The 24,732-nt window shown below is 32.2% G+C and overlaps 2 protein-coding genes across 4 annotated transcripts; both read left to right on the top strand.

The window, feature by feature from the left end:
* Positions 1 to 135: 135 nt before the first annotated feature.
* Positions 136 to 2,631, top strand: LOC108733004 (CKLF-like MARVEL transmembrane domain-containing protein 4). 2 transcript variants are annotated; one of them, XM_018464023.2, is made up of 4 exons: positions 136 to 213; positions 635 to 780; positions 848 to 1,114; positions 1,175 to 2,631. In XM_018464023.2, exons 2-4 carry the CDS (start codon positions 646 to 648, stop codon positions 1,310 to 1,312), a joined length of 540 nt encoding a protein of 179 aa, XP_018319525.1. In that variant the 5' UTR covers positions 136 to 213; positions 635 to 645; the 3' UTR covers positions 1,313 to 2,631. The 2 variants fall into 2 exon arrangements, with proteins under 2 accessions (XP_018319525.1, XP_018319524.1); XM_018464022.2 differs by having other exon boundaries at positions 168 to 315.
* Positions 2,632 to 3,437: 806 nt separating this feature from the next.
* LOC108733091 (synaptotagmin-1) lies at positions 3,438 to 23,350 on the top strand. 2 transcript variants are annotated; one of them, XM_018464142.1, is made up of 8 exons: positions 3,438 to 3,658; positions 16,284 to 16,477; positions 16,869 to 17,023; positions 17,939 to 18,126; positions 18,790 to 18,885; positions 21,382 to 21,502; positions 21,633 to 21,950; positions 22,352 to 23,350. In XM_018464142.1, the coding sequence occupies exons 2-8, from the start codon at positions 16,287 to 16,289 to the stop codon at positions 22,693 to 22,695; spliced, it is 1,413 nt and encodes a 470-aa protein (XP_018319644.1). In that variant the 5' UTR covers positions 3,438 to 3,658; positions 16,284 to 16,286; the 3' UTR covers positions 22,696 to 23,350. The 2 variants fall into 2 exon arrangements, with proteins under 2 accessions (XP_018319644.1, XP_018319645.1); XM_018464143.1 differs by lacking the exon at positions 3,438 to 3,658 and adding an exon at positions 15,945 to 15,985.
* The last annotated feature ends 1,382 nt before the right edge of the window (positions 23,351 to 24,732 follow it).

The raw sequence follows: 24,732 nt of genomic DNA, 5'->3' as shown, positions 1-24,732 counted from the left end.
TAAAAAAAAATATTTATTTGTTATTTAGTGCGATAAAGATAGCAATTCATTAATTACATTGACGGCATTTTCAAAAAATTCGAATTATAAATAGAAATTTCATTAATGAAATATCTATGTATAGCCTTGTGATTTACAACACCCTGTATTAGTGTCACCTCCCACCAGTGGCACCGAATGTGATTAAATTGGCGTACGTATCTAATATCCTGGGTATGTATATTTGTTTGTGGAAAAATATGATACTGCACAGCATAAATAATTAGGTATTTGTGTAATTTGGTGGTAAATTGTGATAAGGAATACTAAAACAAGGTAATAGCCTAAATTTACAATAAACTATATATTGCTTTGAATTTCACACGTTCAAATATTCAAATAATGCTACATATTTTATACACTAAAGTTTGCCTATTTTGAGGTATGATTTAATACGTGTAAAAATGTTTAAACGCCCCATATTCTTCCCATTGAAATTATTTAACCGTTATTGATTAAATATAAAATTTAGAAATCTAGAATAATATAGTAGATTATATAATTTGGTCTATGAACAGGTGGTGGACTTGACCTTTTTGTGCAATGATTAGAATTTGATAGATATGTTTTTGTAATCAATAAATATCTATTTTAGAAGTATTAAAAATGCCCGATGCAGGGTTTCCAAATGCCCATACCACTACCACAACCATTACCTCCAATACAAGGGTGCAAACTAATATACGGTATGACCCAAAGTATATTAAAACTAAAGGTGGTATTTTAAAAATTGTCCAGATTGTAAGTATAATAATTTTTAAATTCCTTCAGTGTAATATTTAATTCTTTTTATATTTTTTGTTTAAAGGTACTTAATTTGCTTGGCTTCATCTGTATACAATGCAGTGGATTCCCAGGGAATTCAAGGGGCTCATTCTTTGACACTGTATCAATGACAGGATTTTGGTTTACTGGCATTCTTTTATTGTTTTATTTATTCCATGTGATTGAGAAGCTGTACAAAATTCCTTGGTTGAAAATTGAATTTTTCTACTGTTTTGTTATGGTTTGTATGTATCTAATATGCTCCTGCTTAGCAGCAACATTTGGAGTCGAAGGATATGCAGTTGCTGCTGTAAGTTATTATTACTGTTATCCTTTATTTATGTAATTAGTAAATAATTTATATTTGCAGTTCTTTGGCTTTTGTGCTATGGTGGCTTATGGGCTTGACACTTTCCTCAAATATAAAGCCATAAGAAGTGGCGAAATCGCTCAGGGAGAGAGAGAAGTTCAAAAACAGACCACGACGGTCACCACCCCAGCTTATTAAACACATCATTACCTGATTTTGAGGATAATATATTTAATACAGTCATTACATTTAGCATTTCTCAGCATCTTTTTAATTTTTTGAGCATATTGTGTACAGGATTTACGATTAGACTGTTTTATTATCGACCAAAACTTACACATAACATTCTAAAATCAAGGAATAAAACTATAATAAGATCTAAAAAAAGATTTAAGTGGGTTTTCTGTTGATTGTATGATAGTTAATCGTCAATTTATAATGTTTTTGATGTGAAACATCTTTTAGCGCATCTAAAAGGGGTAAAATCAGCTCAGGTATGGCAAGACGGGATGACGCACTTGCGCAGAACTTTCTAGTTGGCTAGCCTTGTGGCTCGTCAATTGAAAAAGGCGTTATTCGGCCAGTTTCGTAAGTCGTCGATAGAACGACGCTTCATTCGGTCAGTCTCGTGACTAGTCAGCACTCAGTCCCGCCGCGGCGTTATGAATTTAAAAACAAGAACGTCTTGTTAAAGACTTGTTTATTTCATTTTCACATTCTTCAATAAAAATGATTTGTCAATTTCGATGTTTCACATCTGCTAGTTGTCCTTTGACGACTATTTTTTTTTTAATTGATATATCATATAAGTGTTATCACAATTGTTGCACGGAAAGTTTTGTTGTCGTTTTTAACTGTTAACGCATACAGTTGGAGGTAACCTACCTCATTAATTAAATATCTAAGTCATCTTTTTAAGGCTGGTACAAGAATATGTAAAAATCTTATTAATTAGGTATTTCATTTTAAAATGATAACGATAACTTATAATATTCTATTCTATTAAATTTAATCCGAGGAAACTTTCATCAAGACATACGCAAAAGTATTTTTGTTATCACAAATAATAATATATCTATTTACACATACCACATCTACGGCATATTTTTTTATATCAAGGTATCCTTATCTTGCTATTTATAAAACAGGAAACTATTTTTGATATTTTGTTTGTTTAGGTTTTGTATTTAGTATATAGGCTTGTTATTAAAGGTAATTATATTAATTAATTATATAATTAATGTTAAGATGCAATTAAGTCCAGCAAAGTGTCTTAAAAATAATATCGAGTATTTTAAGCCAGTATTTTTTGGAATGATTTATATTTTGTATTCACGTTCATCGCAATTAACAACTTTATATTGTTCAAATTAAATATCGTTTTGATAAAAATGGGAACAAACTAAACACTCAATAATTTAATTATTTTTATACTCGTACAATCCTTCACCGAATGTTTTCCTATCACAGTTATGTACAATAAGTGTGCTTCATTATGCAAAAATAAATGAGAAAACAATAAATTACTTTTATTGTAATTTTAAGAAATGAAAAAAAAAAATATCTATTTATTAATTAAAAAGACATTGCGTAAAAATTTATATTATGATGATTAACATCATTAATCATTAATTACTTTTGTTAGAGAAAGACAGTCTCGGTGAGTAATTACCCAAGAAACTCGAAACGTATCAATACCCTAAAAAAATTATGATTTGTGTTTAATCTTAATCATTTTCCGTATCTAATGCTTCCTCCGAGATGTTTATGTTCAAACACATTTAATTTCCTGGCCAAAATTAAAATTTCTGTGATTCATTTAAACAAAACTGAAATATCAGAAAATAAAAATATTACTTTTGATTTAATTCCGTTAAAATTCTCTTTTTAATGAGATAATTAATTGCTAGAAGAAAATAGAAAGTTTCAAGCCAAATGAATTAATAAGGTCCTATAGGAGGTAAGGAAGGAGTTGGGATTTTTTGTAGTTAGTATTGATACATGCAATAATAATAGCACAATTATGGAAATTATCAACATATATTAAACAAGAATTATATAAAAATTCTCCTTGTGTCTTCTATTACATTATCTTATACGGGGTTGATAGGTAGGGGGTAGAATAGTAAAATTTTGCTAAATTACTTGCATGACTCCTTATCAATAAGATGAACTGATAAGTGCTATATCTACGGAAATTGTGTTATCGATAATGAAAGGTAGAAAAATGAAATTTAAGAAGAGCTACAAGCTGATAAGCGACAAGAACTGGTGTGCGTAGGCGACGCGGTCGATTGGAGAAGTATTTTATCGGCGTCGACGTCTGTAGGTCGCAACGACGACGCTGGTCGTCGCTGGTACGCGACGCCAACCGGGATAGAAAAGTGGAAAACAAAACTCAACAATTGCGCGTTTTCGAATCCCTTATTAGTTCGTGAACTGAAGCGCCCTTGGCAGGCTGTTGCATTTTTGTTCTGTTTTTGAAAATAGACGCGAAGTTCCAAACACACAAAAAACCGACAACTGTTTACATCAACAGTACAGGTAAAAATAACAAGAAATAGTAATTATTAACACTTTCTTTTACAATAAAAGTTTCTTTCACGAAATATTACAAATCAAAAGGAATTGCAAAACTATTAATGTATATTTTTTAAATTTGCTGCTATAAGAAATAAAATAAAAACGCAATATATTTTTTTATGTACGTCCTGCATGTGATTTATAAAATTTTAATCAAAAAAAATATTTTTAAGCTAGAATAATAGTAAATAGGTGATATAATAATTTTTGTTTATGAACGAATATTTTTTTCAATTTAATTATGTAAATATTTTCATATTAAATATAAAACGAAATTTCAGTTTTTTCAGCCACAAAGTAATTTTCAGTTAACGTGCATACATGTGCATACATACGATAGATAATAAACAACCTTTCAATGACATTAAAAAATTATTTATCGATTGAAATTAATATTTACCTCGAAAATATGGAAATATGAAACCTTCTTTAGTGGTTTTCCAATATAACAGGTATTCAAAATCGATTTATTGATACAATCCGTTCCTATATGCAATAACGAAAAAAAATGTTTCACTGATATTAAATAAGTGTAAGTAATTCTTTTTCTTTTAATTATCATTTAATAAATTATGTTTAAGATTGTTTAGATTTTTCTTCAATTTAATGTAAGAAATTAAAATGAAAATTGATCATATAAAATGATTAAAAGATGTTCGTAAATATGAAATTTTTGTTCAAATCAATGATTTTGAGTTGTGAATTCTGAAACTTCAGTTCAAGTAATTAAATAAGTTTCAAATTTCCTCATTAATTCCTGGACAGGTACGAAATGACCACTTCTCCTTTGTGTAGGTATTTGTTTGATCAAACTGTTTGATATTAATCTTACATGATAGAACTGACGCATTTCCTAAATAAATCTGACGAGAAGAAATTAATCATTTCGACAAAAATGTTTATATTTTTTCATTAAAGTAAAAAAGAATCAAAATTATTACTGAATAATGAATAAAGTAAAGTAAACATTGAAAATTGTTTTGGCGTTTTCATTTTTTTAAAATAATTACTCTTTACCGTTTAAAATTTCATTTAAAAAAAAAAAAGGAAAATGAAACCTAAAGATAAATTAAAAGTAAATTAATCAGTATTACAGGTCCTAATAAAACTTGAAAGGATTTAAAAGATTAACAGCTTAAATAAACTGGCCAAAGTTCATTGCTTCACTTTTTTAACGAATGGATTTATTTGAGCAATCTCTCGTCGTTTAACCTCTCATTTTACACTGTTCTCAAATAATAGAGGTATCATTAAAAATTTAAATTTTTAGAAAGCTCACTAATGAAGATCTTAGCTTTCTTCAATTAATAATTAAGAAGACGTTTTTAGTAGAAAATTCAAAAATCGATGGAATCTATTAAGACAGGAACGGTTTACATTCAGCGATGTGTTTACAATGTCACTCCCATATACTGGTAAAATAAAATCGATGACAACCTGAACCCAGAATTTCCTTTAACAAATACAAATTACTGAAAAAGTGTGTTCTAAACTTTGACTCCTGTTTTTCCTATAAAATATTACAAAGATGCGCTTTTGTTTGCATGTAATTTTTCGAATCATACTATATACCTATGTATGTATACTCGACAAAGGATTAACATATAAACAAATAGCTTTAGATTTATTTTCACTACTATTTTTGAATATAAGAACAATAATGAATATATTAATCTGGATAATTCCAAAAAAATACAATTTACTTCAGCGAAACCACAAAATTCGTAAACGTAACTAAAATATTTATCTTTTTAACTTAAATGTTTGTTTCATATTGACCTACTTTATTAATAATATTATTACAATGTGAACTAAAACGTATGTAGCCCTTTCTAGAAAAAATCGAGCAGCTAATCCTTATAAATATGGTACCATTATATGGATAGTTTCCTTTTTATTAGACAGCTGAAAGTATGGGATTGTGTTAACGAAATCGTGTTGCAAATAACAAAAAGGTATCGAAAGTCGTAAATATAACATTAATAAAAAAACTTAAATTAAATAAGTTGCTAATCTGAAAATTTAAAGAAAGGAGTCTTTGTGAGAAACATTCTTTTACTACCGATTCTTTTAAGTAGGGGTGTCTTTTTTTTTTCAAAAATCTGACCGAAACTGATGACTGAAGAGGACACGAGAATTTCTAAACGTCAAGTTTAATATGAAAATTATAAGGCAATAAAAAAGGTTTGATTAAAAAACGAACTACAACAATAGTTTGATTACAAAAAAACTCTAGCTTGAAGCAATAACTTCAGCTATGTACTAATATTACCCACTGAAGGTGAAGGTGGTTTTATAAAAAGTTTTATGCATCTTTAGAGATCTAAGTGACATAATTACAAGTGCAGGATGCGGTTGTATCCTGCTAGTAACAGCTCATCTGCTTAACTTAATTGCTTCACGATAAATTTCGAAAACGCAGATGAGGTTTACTATGAGATTTAAGGTTTATGCTCAAGAGATTAATTTTAAAGTAGGTAGCTGTTTTATCGTCCAACTTCGTCCATTAGTAAAATTAAAACACAGTCATTTATAAAAGTAGGTACAGAAATTACGTCATCCTTCATTGAAATCATCGCTTGAACCTAACGAATATTTATATGCAAATTTATGAGCGAAATACTTGCAATTATAAATCTGCAAATTTTGTGGTAGGAGATTCATTTGATTGGTTATTTTGTAACAACAAACGTGTGATTATTTAAATATATTCGTTTTACTTCAACTGAATCTCTTTTAATTAACATTGATTAATGCATTATATCAACCGTCCTTTTTTTTTAATTAATATACACACTAAAAACATAAAGTAATATTTGAATCATACCCTTCAAGCCAACCAATATTCGCATACTGTTTAGGTATGAAGCAAAATAGTTGCTTTTATAATCCTACATATTTTGGCTCAGTCTGACATTCAGTTCTTCCCACCTCTGATGAGGGATGTCAAAGGATATTTATGATAGCACTGATGATGTCCTGATGTCAGTTATGACCATCAGAGCTTTTCAGTGACAGAGCAGAAAAGAAATAATATGATAATATTTGAACATGAAAGGGAATTGTAGGAAATTTTATTCATTTTTTGCCTTATTCCAATATTCTATGCTACAACTCACGCTGTGTTAATCATTTGTGTTATCGTGGTATAAGCAGATGCATGTACTGCGAGAAAGATAAGAACAATTACCATGAAAAATAACCGACCCCTATGTTAGACAATAATTTACCTATGTAAATATATTTAAAAATGCGGAAAGTAATGACGGAAATTTAACGAAAAAGGCTTATTGAGCTTTGCCACGTACTCGTCTTGTTACAATAGATTTTAATTTTGGATTACTTTACATATAGAAAATAAAAAATATCTAAAAGTAAAAGCAGTGCGATGAATGAATAAATTGAACTAAAAAGTGTTCTACGGGGTTTTGTAATTTAATTATTTTCTTTAACATGAATTTCATTAAAAGTTGAACACAGAAAAGTAAGTAGTTTAAAATTTCTCTTGCAAAATGTAGAAGAAAATTAGAAACGTTTATCTCAAAGTTTTCAAACTCTGCTGTACCAGAACGAGAAAAGGCAAACCACATTACTCGAGTAAGCTGGAGGAAGAGACAATTTATTGGGAATTCAAGAATATCATCATCATAAGGTCGTCAGTCCTAAGACTGGTTGGACACGTACCTCCACTCTTTCCTATCCTGAGCTAAACTTCGCATTTCCCTAAAACTAGAACAGCCCACATCCGTAACTATTTGCGAACAGTAATCTAATCTAGGTCTACCTCTACCCCTCTTAACTCCTGTTTCTGTCTCTAATATGTCTCTAACTAGACCTTCATACCTAAGAAGGTGTCCTACCAACCTATCTCGCCTATTTTTTAATGACTTCCATAGAGTCCTCTGTTCTCCTATTATTTCCAACACCTCTTCATTTCTAACCTTTTCTACCCACGATATCCTCATCGTCCGCTTATAACACCACATTTCGAACGCTTCTAACCTTTTCTTTTCCGCCGCGCCCACTGTCCATGTTTCGCACCCGTACAATGCCGTGCTCCAAACATACACCTTTAACAACCTTTTTCGAATTTCTAATTTAACCGTTCGCGAGCATAGAAGTGACTTCTTTTTGTTAAAGGCTACACCACCCTGCGCTATCCTCTGCTTTATATCCCTACTACTCCTTCCATCCTCACTTATTTGACTTCCTAGGTATCTAAAATCAGTCACTTCTTCTAATTTTTCGTCTCCTATCTTTATATTCGCTCTTTCCCTACTTTTTCTTCCCTTGCATATTAGTATTTTAGTTTTACTTTTATTTATTTTCATGCAGTACTGATCTGTCAGTACCGCTTCCATTTTATTTAAAGCTGTCTCTAGGTCCTCCTTGCTAGATGCTAATACTGCTATATCATCTGCAAATCTAAGCATACTAATCTTTTGCCCTTGCACATCAATCCCTACAGTTGTAAAAGAATATAATTAAATATTATATAAACATTAAATAATAAAAAGAAACTCATTCCTTTGTCGTTTAGGAGCCAATTTCTATATGATTATTAAATAGTAAATTTAATGTTTTAGTGACCGAAGCCAATAAAAAAGCAGATGTTTCTGTCCGTATAAACCATTCTTTACGTCCTCTAAAATATACTTTTAATCCAAAGGTACGTTGTTATTGGAATTTTTTTCGAATTAAATTCGACGACAAGTTTATGGCAGAGTGAAATTAATTGAACTATTCTTTTGACTAACGGGTAATTAAGTCGCCGTTATTAAACTTTGACTTTATATAGAAGGAAAGTGTCAACAACAAGTGGAAACACGAAGCGCAATAAACCGGAAAATTAACTTACGGGAGCTCGACGAAGAAAAATGTACAGCTTCGTGGTGGTTTATTATATTGCTTCTAGGAAAAATGTGTAGCAGCGACAGATAGATCAAATCGAATTACGCACGTTAAAAAATGTGTCCTTTTAATGCCGCCTCCATGGTTGACGTAAAAACCAAAATTGCTTATTGGCGACACATATTTTTCTTTTATTACAGGCCTATACCTTCATAAAAAGTAATGGTTTTGAATAAAATCGATTTTTATCAAAAAAAAAATTATTTCATTTTCCAAAAAACAGCTCAAATACTATATATCTCAAATGAATACATGAGCACCGATACATTAATATGTATCTTAATATGTACTTTTAAATTAACATGTATTCGGAGGGTTAAATCCAATTTCAAAGAAAAAGGTTCGGACCTGATGCCCTACATTGAAATGCCATGCTAACTTTATAATCCAAATTTAATTCTTTTCTTCTCGTCTAAGATGCTAAATCCTCAATTTAACGTTAAGCACTTCCATTAAATTGAAAAGTAAACTTCATTTTCTATTCCCGTTTGGCCATTTAAAGCACGAAGTATCTACGATAGAATGGGAGATAATTCTGTCTAAAAAAAAAAAAGAGAAACTGGAGCGACCAGGCTTAAAAGTTTGTTGGTAACGGCGGCACCACTGTTGTCGAATCGCTAATGTATCGAGGATCACATTTTATGGGGAGCCGTTTAACCCCCTGTTTAGAACAAAGAGGAAAAATAAGTTCACAGAGGCGTTGCGAGAGGTGTGGGGATGACGCTGATGAGAAGCGACAGTGGTAGTTTCTTCGCCGTCCGACGGTCGGCCTGGGGCGTCGCGGCGCCAATGTGACGCAAAAAACTTCATTACGAAAAAACGACAAAAAAAAAGAAAAACAATGGCCATAGAAAAGGTCCTCTTACTTACAACCATTTCTAATGCAAATATTCTATTGACCTTTACACTAGAAAATAAAGAATGTGGAAAAAATAAGAAAACCGAACAATTAAGCTTTGATCGAATTTTTAAAAATTTTCGGCTTCTTACGACGAAATTTTTATAAAATAAATTTCGAATTATTCTACAGTTATTAAACCAAATCGTGAATGCTCCATTTCTTTCAGTAATAAAATTCGTAAAATATTAATATGTACCTAGTAAATTAGTTCGTACATTATTCACAATATAGAATTTATAGCGGCAATTACGGTTGCGTGTCTGCAAATGGCAACAAAGTTGACAAAATAGGATAATTTTAGTTCGCATGTTGACCACACACAAAATCTATACTCATTTCAAATTACCCACAACCCAAAAAAATAATAAATTTATTTGTAAATGGACGTAGTAAACGTTTCACTTGCTTTTTTCTCTGCATTTGTACCTACGTCTGTTACGGTTTACATGAATATGTATTTCAAACTTCACTCTCACGTTGACTTTAGAAATAAAAATCCAGAATTAGAACTCGACAGAGAAATATGCAGTAGTGATTGGAATAAAAGCAGTCGTGTATAGAAAAAAATCGCTCATGCAAAACGTCGTCGGTGGCAAACGAAGTTAATGACCTAAATTCGCTTCTGGAGTTTAATGAATCGAAAGCTTCGCATACATTTGAACTAATTCATGCAACACGTAATCTTCTAAATACAAAATATACTTTATAAAAAGTCAACCATTTAAACCGTTTTCGCTGCTTTCGCATTTCTTAAGTTGAAAAATAACATCTTCAATAGGCTAGCAAAAAGAAGTTTGTGTTGATCTTCAAGATTTAGTTATAGTATTGGTCTTACTGTACTAATCCGTTGTACTTACGCACATTCATTATAAAGTTTTAAATCACAATAAAAAACTAAATGCCTTTACTACTAAAGCTTTTTCAATAAAACTTTTATGTATCTGTAGCTCCACGACTATAAAGTATGATCGATTATTATATTTTAATTGTAATGCTTTTCTATTATAATACGCAGTCTTGGATCAATTTTATTCAAAGGGTGCGAATTTTATACTGTATTATTTCCGCCACGTATTCTCGTGCTTTATCAAACTAATCTAAATTTTGTGGTTGAGTTCACGCTTAAAAGCACGCAATAGTCATACAATAAACCTATAAAAATCTGAAGCTACTCATATTTTAAACTAAAGGAAAATGTAGCTAGTCTTGAATATTACCGATTTCTTTTATTATTTCAAATTAAACGTTGGAAGAGCCTTAAAGAAATACTATTCAAACTCATTTTAAAAGCTAAGAAATGTTCTAAACTCATTTCATCGTATTACAGATAATGTTGATTTTCTTCACGCTTTACTTGTTCAACCCATTCAACTTTATTGACATTTATAAAGAAGTATATTTCCCAGAGGATCGTATACAGTCAGAATAGAATTTTATGGCACAATTCAATTATTTATCGAAACTTATTATACGTTGGCAATAACGTTGAAATTTTCAGATAAACTGGGTTGAAGTATTAAAAGTTCTAAACTGATATTTATCTATAAATTTAGTTTCGTTTAACGTTTGCAGTATCTTGATTAATTATTGTTTACAACTCAATGAAATGTGCCCTGAACATACGTCTTAGTCATAGTTATATTAGAAGCAGAAACAGGAGTTAAGAGGAGTAAAGGTAGACCTAGATTAGATTATTATTTGCGAATAGTTAAGGATGTGGTATGTTCTAGTTTTAAGGAAATGCGAAAATTAGCTCAGGATAGGAAAGAGTGGAGATGCGAGAAGAGTCTTAGGACTGATGATGATTAAAAACGAATATTATTTTAATCCCAACGTTTTCTGCTATAAACACAATTATTATGAAAAATTAAAAATTTATTATTTTTACAACAAGCGTTTTCAGAAGTCAAAAGTAAAATGAATCCCATAATTGTGCCACAAATATACCTAAAGAACTAGAGATATCGTCAATTACCTAAATTTCGTGAAGTATGTTTGAAGAATATACCATACTGTACTTTAACATAAAAGTCAGAAGATTTGCAACTAAATATATAAAGCGAAAATTCAAGATCAAGACGAAGTCCGAACGAAGAAGACCAAGACTAAACCCAAAACAAAGACCAAATTCGCAAGACTAAACGAAAAATTATTGCTTTCGGTGGATTTAGCAGTTAAACTATTTGAAGAACAAGAAAGCAAGACAAAAACTTAATACGCAAGACCAAGATGAACACCGAGACTGAGAGTATATCAGCAAAATCAAGACAAGAAGTATTTGAGTAAGACCAAGACCAAGATCGAATAAGCAAGACCAAGACTGGCAAAGTTTTGGTGTTGGCCTTACTTTACTTATCACTGTTTCGCTGGTTCTTTCGTAAATTCGTTCCTTAAATTCCCTGTTGAATAAAAAAGAGGAAATGATGGAAAAATCTGTTAAATAACAATAAAAAAAATGGGTTATTTCATCGGCACGAGATACGGCGCCAAAGTATTGTTATTTAGCTTACATAACATCAAGTAAAGACTTAAGTTATACAATATTAGACAGATGTTAAATCGATTCCATCCTGGCAGGCTGTTAAATTTATAATTCGCTCCCCGTTTCACTTCGAGTTAGAGTGAATGTAACAGATTATGAAAACACCAAACATGCGGTGGAAATACCTTACGTAGATATTTGGGAAAAGCTCCATAATACACCCACAATTATCCTCCACGACAACCAAATCCTCTCGGTTCATCAGAAAATCAAAAATAGAGCTTCAATGAACTGTTTGTTGCGTCCCCCTGTGTTATTAAAACCGTCAAGCGTTTCAACATTAAAATATAAGGCAGTTGTAAGACATTTTTGATTGAATTACAAAATATATTGTGGTCCTTCGACCTTCACAATAACCTATTTTGTCGTCTCCCAGATTCTGTAGTCTTTTACTGTTCTGTGCGTAGCTAGCTTTGAGAGTACCGGGTCCAATTACTATTACTAAATTATCATAATCGATTCAAGAAACTTTGAATTAATCATGAAAGCACAAAATTTCCCGTCGAGGCAGTTAAAATGTAGCGGTGAGTGGTTTTAAGTTTATCAAATTATTATTATTATTATTATTGGGACAACTTTGCGACGTTGATATAATTTTAATTAATTAGTAAGCCAGTAATTCCACAATGACAAATTAGCATTTAAATTGCTTATGTCGGCCTTCCCGGCGATACCCGCTATCTGGCTGGTCGTTCAAAATATAAATTATGCAACTTTCTGCCACAAGAAAGGGACAAAGAAAGAAAAATACTAAGAGATATTTTAATTAGATCGCGTTTAACAACAAGTTAACTATTGGTTGTAATGTTAAGTCTGATGACTGACGAAAAACTCCGATTTTCTACCATTTTTTCAATGGATAACTTATGCAATACAATAGTACTATAACTTTAAGACGATCATCATCATCATCATCATCATAAGTTCATCAGTCCTTAGACTGGCTGGACACGTACCTCCACTCTTTCCTATCCTGAGCTAAACTTCGCATTTCCCTAAAACTAGAACAGCCCACATCCTTAACTATTTGCGAACAGTAATCTAATCTAGGTCTACCTCTACCCCTCCTAACTCCTGTTTCTGCCTCTAATATGTCTCTGACTAGACCTTCATGCCTGAGAAGGTGTCCTACCAACCTATCTCGCCTATTTTTTATTGACTTCCATAGAGTCCTCTGTTCTCCTATTCTTTCCAATACCTCTTCATTTCTAACCTTTTCTACCCACGATATCCTCATCATCCTCCTATAACACCACATTTCGAACGCTACTAACCTTTTCTTTTCCGCCGCTCCCACTGTCCATGTTTCACACCCGTACAACCCCGTGCTCCAAACATACACCTTTAACAACCTTTTTCGAATTTCTAAATTAACCGTTCGTGAACATAGAAGAGACTTCTTTTTATTAAAGGCGACACCACCCTGCGCTATCCTCTGCTTTATATCCCTACTACTCCTTCCATCCTCACTTATTTGACTTCCTAGGTATCTAAAATCAGCCACTTTTTCTAATTTTTCGTCTCCTATCTTTATATTCGCTCTTTCCCTACTTTTTCTTCCCTTGCATATCAGTATTTTACTTTTACTTTTATTTATTTTCATACAGTACTGATCTGTCAGTACCGCTTCCATTTTATTTAAAGCTATCTCTAGGTCCTCCTTGCTAGATGCTAATACTGCTATATCATCTGCAAATCTAAGCATACTAATCTTTTGCCCTTGCACGTCTATCCCTACAGTTGTACTGTCTTTAATGATGTTTTTGGCGTCTTCGATGTATAGATTAAAAAGTAGCGGTGACAGTGTGCATCCCTGCCTGACTCCCTTCCTAATATTTACTTCTCTACGTTGCATCCCCAGCTCTATAACTGCCTGTTGCTCTTTATACAAACTAAGTATCACTCTTCTATCTTTGTAATTCATCCCTACATTTTTAAGTATATTTAACATCTTGTCCCATTTAACATTGTCAAAAGCTTTCTCTAAATCTACAAATCCTATGTACGCAGTCTTTCCTTTTTCTGTCGTTTTCTCTATTGCTACCCTTAATGCTAGAATGGCCTCCCGCGTTCCTCTATTTCTTCTAAACCCAAATTGATCTTCCCCTAATAGTTCTTCCGCCCTTTTTTCCATCCTCCTCTGTACAATTCTAGTTAAGATTTTTGACGCATGGGAAGTTAAGCTAATTGTTCGAAATTTCTCGCACCTATCCGCGCCCCTTTTCCTAGGTAATGTTACTACTACGTTCCGTTTATAATCCTCTGGGATTATCCCCGTTTCGTAAATGTGACCAACCAACTTAAACATACGATCTCTAACCTCTTGTCCTGCATGTTTTAGAATTTCCCCCTGTATCCCATCTACACCTGGCGCCTTATTATTCTTTAAATTTTTTAATGTTAAGACGATCTGGAAAATAGAATTAATACTAAAGATGAACTTTCATAGAGCAGATAGGTAGGTATACAAGTATTGTATAAATTTGTAGTTGAAGTTAGTTCGTTAATAAGCGTTTGCATTATATCTGGTGCTTATTGTCTAAATTGCATTATCACAGCTTCAAACACAATCATTTGTTCTTGTTTACTTAATCAAAAGCAGACTTAACTAAAGAATTCTTTACTCAAACGTAACGCTCCAAAACTTAGCAAACTGAAAGTAAATTAATCTAGAAATTGAACAAGCACAAAATACTTTAATGAAATTACAAAAGTTTACCGGAACATCAAACAATTTCAACTTATTCGAAACAACAAAGAAACGATTTCAGAAGGAGAAAAAATTTATAAATTCTTTGAAGAAATACCAAGTTTTCTAAGACCGCCGTATGGGTAACCAACTAGCCTTTAATAATGATCTACTATTGAAATAACATTAAGATTAAGTAAAAAAAATGTCAAAAGCAAGTCGTTCACTGAGTGATCTGTAGTATGGAAAACCTTTAGAACCTAAGTAAGTCTTAGGAAATTTTAATCGACACGAAAAAGTCCTCAATCCGAAGATTAGTTAGACAATCACTTTCACTGCTCCCTGTTTAGAGCGAAACTTATAATTTCCCAAAAACTTGCGAACAATTAGCGTAATTAGAATTATAAAAAATAGCCCCGTGTTGACATAAGTGATATATTTTTTATCAGTGGTTGAATATCAGAATTTCGAGTCGATATATCATTTCGTTTCAATGTAATAAGGGCTGCCGTAACAGCAAGATTTCGTTGGAGTTTTTATCGTACAAAAAACAGAACTTCAAAACATCATTAGATAAGTAAATCAACAAAAACAAAATTCTTCCTCTTTTCTAGCAAATAGAACTGAGTAAGATGCCCTTCTCTGACTCTACACACCATCCGCCACTGTATTAAATAAAATACATGGACATTTAATGTTAATTGTTTGCTTAAGGACATTTGCTTTACTAACCTACCTTTGACTCAAGAAAAGGTCACGTTTTATGCAAATGAAGCTTTATAATATGTAAAGTTTATGTCACTGTCAGTGTATAAAATGCGAGCTGGAGTTTTACTCCCGGCACCTCCACCATATGCTTTTCTTTTTGAAAAGTGTGTAGGTAACGAAATTAAATAATATATATCTTTGAAGTTCAAAGTTCGTAAAAGAGCAAAGGTCAATATTGCTATATACACAGTCTGTAAAGATTACGGTTACCCAAGAGAATATTTGTATAATGAATAAATGAAATAAAAAGAAGTATACGGAGAAAACTAAATTTTTATGTCAGTGCAAAAATTGCAATTTTCGATTGCTTCTTAATTATTACAATTAATTTTGTAATATCAACTAAAATACCTAGTAAATTTATTTCTGCTGGGATTTTATTTTTACAAATTCGGGTCCAAATTGTAATTTTTATTATTTTCGTTTACGAAGCAACGGGCTAGTGAGATAAATTGTAAATATCTCTTTAATATTTAGGTAAATTTTCGTTTTTCATTTTCTTCGTGTAGAAAAGTACCTAGTGTTTGAGGACGTGATATACAGTGTTCATTTTTGGTAATTTACGACACAAAAACGTTATTAAATAGGAATATTGTGATAATTTTTATTGGAGATAAAATCAACCATGTAGAAAAACATGATCAAAACCTATCCAGTGTCGGACCTAGTCATTATTTTATTTATGTAGACAGTGCAGAAATTCTCAAGGGTTTTAAAGCATGTAGAAAACGAGATTAAACCTTTCCTTTATAGCTTTTCTTTCTTTGTTTTGCAGGAAATGGATGTAATGATAGAAGATGAAGAACAGGAACCTTCAATCTACATTATCGCGTTATACGCGCTCCTTTCATTTCTTTGCGCAATGTTACTAATCGTGCTCGTTTATGTTGCTTGTAATAAAAAATATAAACTGAATTGGTTCGAAAAAAACTTACTTGAAAATGCCGAAAATAAAGAAATCAGACACAGGTAAAAGCTTTAAATGAAACATTAAAATATGTCTAATAACAAAAACAAGAAAACAAAATAAATTACTTTTGAATAAAACGAAAAAAATGCCTAAAATTTGGGGTAATACATTACCATTTTATTCACAAAGAAAGTCCAATATGCCAGCTCTGAAATTATTCAAATTAAAGTTGAATACCTACAGAATTTTACTTTGTATTTCCATTTAATTTTAAAAGAAAACAAAGATTTATTGTACTTTTTGATAGGCAATTTTTACCGAAATTGTGCGACTCGTATCTTATACAAATTTAGATACGCATAAACAAATTGTTACTCGTTTCTCTTTCCACATTTGGGAATACCACGTGCCGTTATTCAAGACGAAAATCATTTTGGAAATTCGTTTTAGTCAAGAAGCTTTGATGCAAGATTCGGGACCAGGAAGTAGCAAAACGCTTTGTTCTACTACGAGTGAAAACAAATTCTGGGTACCCCCAAGCAGCATAAAAAGACAAAATTCCGTATGTCAAAGTGACGTTGAAGAGGGTGATATTAGCATAGAAGGTACGTATTTTTAAGTTTGTCCCTCATCCCCTTGTTGTTATACACTCCCAAGTAAAAGTACAATACTTCCATGAAGTGTTTCCGTATCATGATAATCATACAGGTATGACCTTTTAAATAAATTGTAAAAGAATCCTACCTTAATTACGCTCGGTTATTGTCGTTATTACCCAAAAATTCAGGGTAATCCTTCGGGACTGGCTCACTTCACTCACCACTTTCACTAACCACATGTATACTGAAAGAAAAAACATATAAATGTTAATAACTCCCTATTTTTAAAACAATAACTTTTATTATTATAATTAGTTTGTAGTACTTATATTACTTAAAAAATCTACGAGTTTGCCGGCCTACTTAACAAGAAAATAGGGCTGCTAAGTTGCAATTTTCTTTTGTTCTATTTCCTTATTCTCATCCTTATTTATTTAAAAAGTGGATCAAAGTCTTTAGAATGAAGTCTATTTATCTTAATTGACATGACAATTTAATTCCTCCTCCCATTTATACGTTAGAAGAGCAGTTTTTCTTGAAGTTCTAAATTATAAATAAGAGGAGTTTTATTTCAAAAAGACAGACTCCTGATAGATAAAGGAAATTGTCAAGAACGTCACAGAAAAGGACCTTTTTTTGTTAAATATCCATATATATATGTACACTGTTTAGAAGTCATGTTTTCATAATGATTATCGTTTATTTAAACAATGTTTTGGCAATTTTCATTGGGTGTAACTTCAAAAAAGTGATGGGACACATAATAAATACAAAATTTAATGCGATAAACTTGTTAACTTTTTTAGTCTGTGATAATTTTTTAAAAAAATGAGTCCCTTTACGCCCATAATCGCCCTTTTATCCATGTGTCTACGTGTAAAGAAAATGGACGAGGTAAATTTTGAATTCCATTACTTTCAGATTGCTCGGGGACTGGAAGTCCTACTTCTGCAAGCAGTTATCAGCCGGTCCCCTTTTCAGGACCTATTCCCTTGGCGAGAAATGATAAGCAAATTGTGCTCACCTCGAGCAGCCCCATTAGACCTAAAGTGTCGTCTATGCAAGCAAAATTAGACCACACAAAGATAGACACTTCCTTGTATCAAAAGGTACGAAAGTTTGCTCGTTTATGTCACCAATGAAAGTTCTAAAAGAAATTTAAGGATAATCGTCTCTTAGAAAACTTGCTTTAAAGAACTAGAATGCAACTATTTATTGTTATAACCCTCCTTATCTTACTGCAAGGGTAGACTGAAAATAATGCATCCGTGTTTGTACAATTCCAACAAAGACAAATAGGAAAATCGGCCAAGAATTAAATATTTATTTTTTCACCTTTTTCTTAGCATGCAACAAGTTTGCTCATTCCATTACTGAATAATTCGTCAGACTTGTCTGGAATCCAGAACTTAATAGCTTCCTTCATCTGATCGTCCAAGGTGTAATAGTTATCCTTGAGGTCTCTCTTGAGTATAGGCAAAAATTAAAATCCAAGGTGCAAAAATCATCATCATCAAAAATCATCCTCCTTACACACCAGATTTTACGCCCGGCGACTTTTATTTTTTCCTCTACTCAAGAGAGACATCACGACGCATTGGACGATGAAATGAAGCTACCAAGTCCTGGATTCGAGAAAAGTCGAAAGAATTTTTCAGTGACGGAATGGAAAAGCTTACACGTCGGATATATATATGTTACTCTTAATAATGACGATGTGAAAAAATATAAGTTAATAAAGAATTTCTGACGATTTTTTAAAAAAACTCTAGGATTCTCCCGTAGAAACAGAAGAGGTTCGTGGATCAATCCATGTAAACTTAGTTTATGACCCGATTGCTGGCATTCTCACCGTTCACCTTGTCGAGGTAAGTTTACTATTAGTACGTAAACCGCTAATAGGCGGTAGATATAGCTAAAATAGTGGTTGATCATTTAGGCGCCGAGACATGCAATACAGTACTTTCAAAACGACGTAGTAGGTGGTAGATGCGTCATGTAATTTCCAATTCTTCCTCATAATTCAAGGGGAAATGAACAAGGTTACTAGGTACCTAAATGAAAAACAAATGTTTAAGGGCACGTCATAAAAAAGGATCATTAAAACCGGTGGAACATTTTCGGGAAAACGAAAATTTCAAAGTGTTTTCCTCCATTAAGCGCCTTATCGTAAAAAGCTAACTTTAACTCTACTTTCCATTCTTCTCTCAGTGTTAAAGTTAATGAAGATCCCAAGCAGATGGAATAATATCATTGATTTAAAAAACTACACTTGGGAAAATTCGAAGACTAGCGCGAAACGATGGCTATATTATCAATTGAATTCTAACATATGGTATTCACTCACGGTCTCTGGGGCGAAAATAGAAAACGTTTTGTGTGAGTACCAAATACTTCAGGAAAATTAGATCGATTCAAAGCCAGGAAAGAAGTTTTAAAAATATCTGAACTAGAAAGGCCGATGAAAATTTGCTCTGTATCTGCAGAATTGTATATATTCATACATACATAACGGTAATAAATTATGTATTTATTTAAATCATATTTAAACTGAAAACGCAGCTGTCTTTGAAACAGTATAAAAATGCTTTGCGTGATAAAATTGCAAAGTACCTTAGTCAAGTCTTCATATTTATAAAACGAAGAAAGAAACCCGAAACTACTATGCCATGCTACATTTTTTTTCTGTCTAATCTTCATAATTTTCCTCTTAGTGCCACCATACAATCCCAAATCTGACCCTTTCGCTGTTTCTTATGAGTTTGCTGCATTTGTATGCTTTGCGGGAGGGATAAACCGGGATTTTGATTAGAACCGAACGCACCGAAGGCTGAATTTAATAAATGTAAATTAACCAGCACTGTGTGTTTAACTGAGCCACTTAGCCAAATAGATTTAATTTGGTTTGCGAACTTTGACAGAATTTGTCTTTGGTGAACATACTGACTTATTAACTAGATCTCTAGTCATGTAATTAAACGGACATGATTCAAATACTAAAACTATATGACTTTCAAGTCTAAAAAAATTATCTTCAAGAAATATCGGCAGCATCTTTCCTAATTCCGATATTAATTAATCATTAATTGTATATAAAAGTTGGAAACGAAAACCTAAAAGAAGAAATTCGAAAAAGATTACTAAAAAATGTATGTACGACTCCGTCCTTGAGGAAAAGCATTGAATGCATTATGGTATTATAGGCGGATACCTAATCAAAATGGCCTAGACAGAAAAGTTAGAAATGTGGAGAGAAAGAACAGCAAAGTTACGTATTCATTTTTCGGTGAATATTGCAACATTAGCTTTTGGTATTTTATATTTCCTATATTAAAATTGTACGTTGCAAACTCGAAACCGTTACACACAAGTAACGCATTTACGTCCAATAAGCTGAAAATCCTCAGGGATAAAATAAATCAGATCCAATTTAATATCACGTCAGAGGGGTAAATGATTTCCCAAAGGCTTGAATGAAATTGATAGGTTACATTTAACTTACTTTTCAAACACTCTACCATTATTACTTATCAATGTTCGCCGTGACTCGTCACGATCAATTTTTATTAACTATATATGAAGCAGAAGCTGTAAGCGTTATCGATAGAAGAAGTATGATAAAGAGGGTGGTATGGAAGTCAATAAAAAATAGACGAGGTAGTTGGTAGGATCCTTTCAGACATGTAGGCTGGTTAGAAGCAAAAGCAGGAGTTAAAAGGGGCAGAAACGGACTGAGAATAGATTATTCTTTGCAAATAGTTACAGATGCAAATTATTCTAGTTTTAGTGAAATGCGAAGATTGGCTTATGTGGAGATGCGTGTCAATTAGACTTATCATTAGGACTGAAGGCCTATGTAGAAGAAAATCCAAAGGAATAAGTCAAAATTAACCAATAACAACTATAAACAATTTCGATAATCCCGAAATGTTTATTTTTTTCACGCAAAGCTATTACGCAAATACATGTATTTCTGTGACGTATGTTTTATTCATGCACACGTGAGCCATATTACCAGTCGTCCCGCACTCTTTTTTAATGAACATAGAACCTATTACCTTCGCAAACACAATCTACTTCGAATAGCTGTATGTAGCTTTACATACAGATTGAAGGTCCTTCAAAGGATTAGTGTGATCAATTACATTAAGCTGCAGCTTCTACCTAATAATTACTGTCAACATCCTTTGCTACAGACCCCTAGAAATAAAAGAAATAACTCTATTTTTATGCTTAAAAGTATTTTATACGGCAGCTTAAGCAAGTTGGCAAGTTGGATTCTGATGCTTCAGTGCTTTCGTACTTTTATTTCTCAAAATGAGAATGTTTTATTTGACAACCGAGCTTTTGAATTTTGTTTTTAGGCACAAGATTTACAGGCAAGAGATTTCAGCGGAACGGCAGATCCTTACGCAAAAATACGCTTACTTCCGGACAAGACGAACGTCTGGCAAACGAGAATACATAAGAAAACCCTCAACCCTGGTTAGTAATGTACATCACGTCTTTTTATTTCTCATTAAATTTATCCTGTCTCTGATAAACAACGCTAATAAAAGGAGAAAATTTCTTTGCGCATTTGCGAGAAGTTGTAAAAATTTTTTTAATTGCTTAGTATTTGACGAAGACTTCGTTTTCGAAGTGAGGGCCGCGACTTTGGGGAGACACACTTTGGAAATCCTTTTATACGATTTCGACGCATATTCTAGACATCATAGCATTGGAGGCGTGCAGATGCCACTGGCAAATATTGACCTTAGTGAAAAAGTAGACGTATGGAAAAAACTAATGCCATTAAATAATCAAGACAGTCGACTAGATTTAGGGGAACTGATGGTATCTCTAGCATATCTACCTTCAGCTGAACGTCTTACCGTCGTTATTGTAAAGGCAAGAAACTTGAGGGTAGTTGACGACACAAGAAACAGTTCAGGTAATAATTTATAACTTATGTGATTAAAAGCAAGAAGATTTACACTCCCCAATTCCTCTATCTTTAAATTTTACTTATACATCCAGTGGTGGACTAAATCCGGAGGAGGTCCGGGGAGGAAAAACGAAATGAGTCCTTCGTCTGTTGATATATGTATTTGCAGTGTAAATATTTACAAATATTTTCAATATGTACTATGGGGCCTCTAACTCCAAAGTCTAAACCACCTCTTGTACTTACTGGACGTATTTCGGCCTTATTTGTGATTTAATAAAAAAAGGACTTCTCAAAATATGGAAGCCCTCCTAGGACCAGTAGCCGCAACAACCCCCCCCCCTTACTTATTTACTTATTCCGCCACCGTGTCTTCATATAATTAATTAACGATTTTATCTCTTTAGATCCTTTTGTAAAAGTAAGTCTAATCCAGGGTTCAAAAAGGCTCAAGAAAAGGAAAACAGGGGTTCAAAGGAACACGGTTTGTCCAGTCTTCAATGAGGCTTTCACATTCGATATCGGAAAGGATGTATTAAAAAATTGTTACATAGAATTCTGCGTGGCGCACGACAGCCTTCTCGGGGCGAGTGAATTGCTTGGGAAATGTAAAATAGGACAAACGCAAGATTGTCGAAAAATAGAGAGGCAATTTTTCAAGGAAATGCTAACCAGTAAGACAGCTACAGCACAATGGCTGCCACTACTGGATCCAAAAACACCAAACTCTGGCAGTAAGACTAATAAGTGAATTGCAAAATAAATCAATTCAATTTCTGGTATTTATAACCTTCTCAAATGCCTTAATAATCGGCAACCGTCAAAAACTGATTAAGTCAACAAGGAACGTGTACTTAAACAAGTACAGTTATTCAACTTTAATTATTATTGTTTATCGTAACTTTAATTCTACTTCCACAACACTATCGATATAACAAATAAAACACTATTATTGTGTTCTGTTACATATTTTCATTAAATTACAATTTAAATCTTACCTTTTTGTTCATAATAATTAAAAGAAAATAACACAATCACAATGAAAAGCAAGCCAATTGTAAACCAAAATTATTGGTTATGGTTCAACATTGTATACATCATATGTGGGTAAATAAATCAGAGCATGCCATTTTAAATTCAATGGACAGAAAACTTAATTTACATAATTAGCAATAGTTCTCTATTAAAACTAAACAAAAACTGATTCGTTAATTGCAACATTAAATCCTTAAAACAAAAAACCAATTGCCCTAGCTTAATTTGAATAATTCGAATGAACAGTACTTTGCTAACCTCCAAACTATAAGTAACTAAAAGCCCAACAACTGAAAGACCTTAACACTCATATGATTTATAATTCTTGATGTTAATTTTTAATTAACTAAAATGAATTCTTACCTACTTAATTGTAATAATATTTTCCACAAACACGACTTTCTTTATAAATCACAAACAGCAACCATTATTAAATATCTCTTCCAAATGTAAAAGAAGGTGGGAGGGGAGAAACACTTTCGATTGGCTATAGTTTTTCAACATGGCTGAAAAATTTAAATGCACGGGGCGCCAAATTAAATTACTAAAAATAATTAAATAACTCCAAATAAACCTAAATTTGTTATTCGTGTACTAATTTTAATAGATGTAAGTGATTAAGATCTACTTAAAAGTATATTAAGTTTAGAAATTTCATCGTAAATGAAAATAACACATACCTAATGCACAGTGATATATTTGTTGACGAATTAATGTGGAAAATGCCTAAAGATATTTATAAAGTGATGTATGCAGAAATGATGTTTATTTATTTACATATTTGAGAAAACTCATCATTATATTTATACCAAGTTGTATATTAATATAACCAAATATTATTGTACTTCTATTCAGACAAAGATGTATTTATTTTCTTCTGTGAAGAAATAAAAAAGTAACAGTTTAGAAACTTCTTTATTTACAACTGCTGAGTAAAATAATTAATATAATTATTAATCCAACTAATGACTGAAGTTCATAAGACGTTGCAGTTGACATTTATTTCTTTTCTAATATATAAATTTCATCTAAAATTTCTTTAACTTCATCTAGAGCATCTTTATTATTAAACATATCAGCTAATTTTCTACTTTCTTCGATTGTCTTTTTGGCATGTTCCAAAATACCTAATTTAAGATAAATTTTGGCTAATTTAATGTAACATTTGGGCAAGTCGACGCTACTAATTCCCTTTCCCAAAGCTATTGCATTCTGTATTTTCCTCAAAGCAGGATCGTACTCCCCTAATTCTAAATTAATATCCGCTAAAGTGTATAAAATTACCATTTCTTGGTACGGACTTAAACCCTTAATTTTGATTGCGTAATCGTACGCGTTGTCTAAAAGTTTCTTTGCTTCCCCGTAATGTTCGTTTCTAATTTTATGAACACCATACCAGAATAAAATATTAACGAATAACATTCCCGTTCTGGTACCATGGTCTCCATTGAGAATTCTTTTTTGTTGTGAATTCAAACAAGTTTTAAAACCTATTTCGGCTAAATCTTTTTGCTTGATAGCACTGTAAATTCTCGCTAAGCGTAACTTAAAATCGACCACATAATGGTCATTTTCGGGCATTCCAATTTGAACCATCTTCTCTATACCTTGGACCAATAACGTTTCGGCCTTTTCTATATCACCTTGGCCAAATGCTAAAGTAGCCAGTATGTCATACATAAAAGGCATTCCTACATATACTTTGTTTTCTTCTGATATTTTTATTCCCATGTTTAATATGGCTTCAGCTTTG

This window comes from Agrilus planipennis, unplaced genomic scaffold (genome assembly GCF_000699045.2).
Source record: "Agrilus planipennis isolate EAB-ADULT unplaced genomic scaffold, Apla_2.0 scaffold51, whole genome shotgun sequence".
Lineage (NCBI taxonomy): Eukaryota > Metazoa > Arthropoda > Insecta > Coleoptera > Buprestidae > Agrilus > Agrilus planipennis.
The sequence above is the reverse complement of the archived record's forward strand: the minus strand, read 5'-3'. Positions and strand labels throughout refer to the sequence as shown.

Excerpts from the sequence above, each read along its gene's own strand:
- LOC108733004 (XM_018464023.2), top strand. The coding sequence starts at position 646 with ATGCCCGATGCAGGGTTTCCAAATGCCCATACCACTACCACAACCATT. Across the intron at positions 781-847 it reads TTTTAAAAATTGTCCAGATT|GTACTTAATTTGCTTGGCTT; the intron begins GTAAGTATAATA and ends TTTTGTTTAAAG. Across the intron at positions 1,115-1,174 it reads AAGGATATGCAGTTGCTGCT|TTCTTTGGCTTTTGTGCTAT; the intron begins GTAAGTTATTAT and ends TTATATTTGCAG.
- LOC108733091 (XM_018464142.1), top strand. The coding sequence starts at position 16,287 with ATGGATGTAATGATAGAAGATGAAGAACAGGAACCTTCAATCTACATT. Across the intron at positions 21,503-21,632 it reads TAAGAAAACCCTCAACCCTG|TATTTGACGAAGACTTCGTT; the intron begins GTTAGTAATGTA and ends TTAATTGCTTAG. Across the intron at positions 21,951-22,351 it reads CGACACAAGAAACAGTTCAG|ATCCTTTTGTAAAAGTAAGT; the intron begins GTAATAATTTAT and ends TTATCTCTTTAG.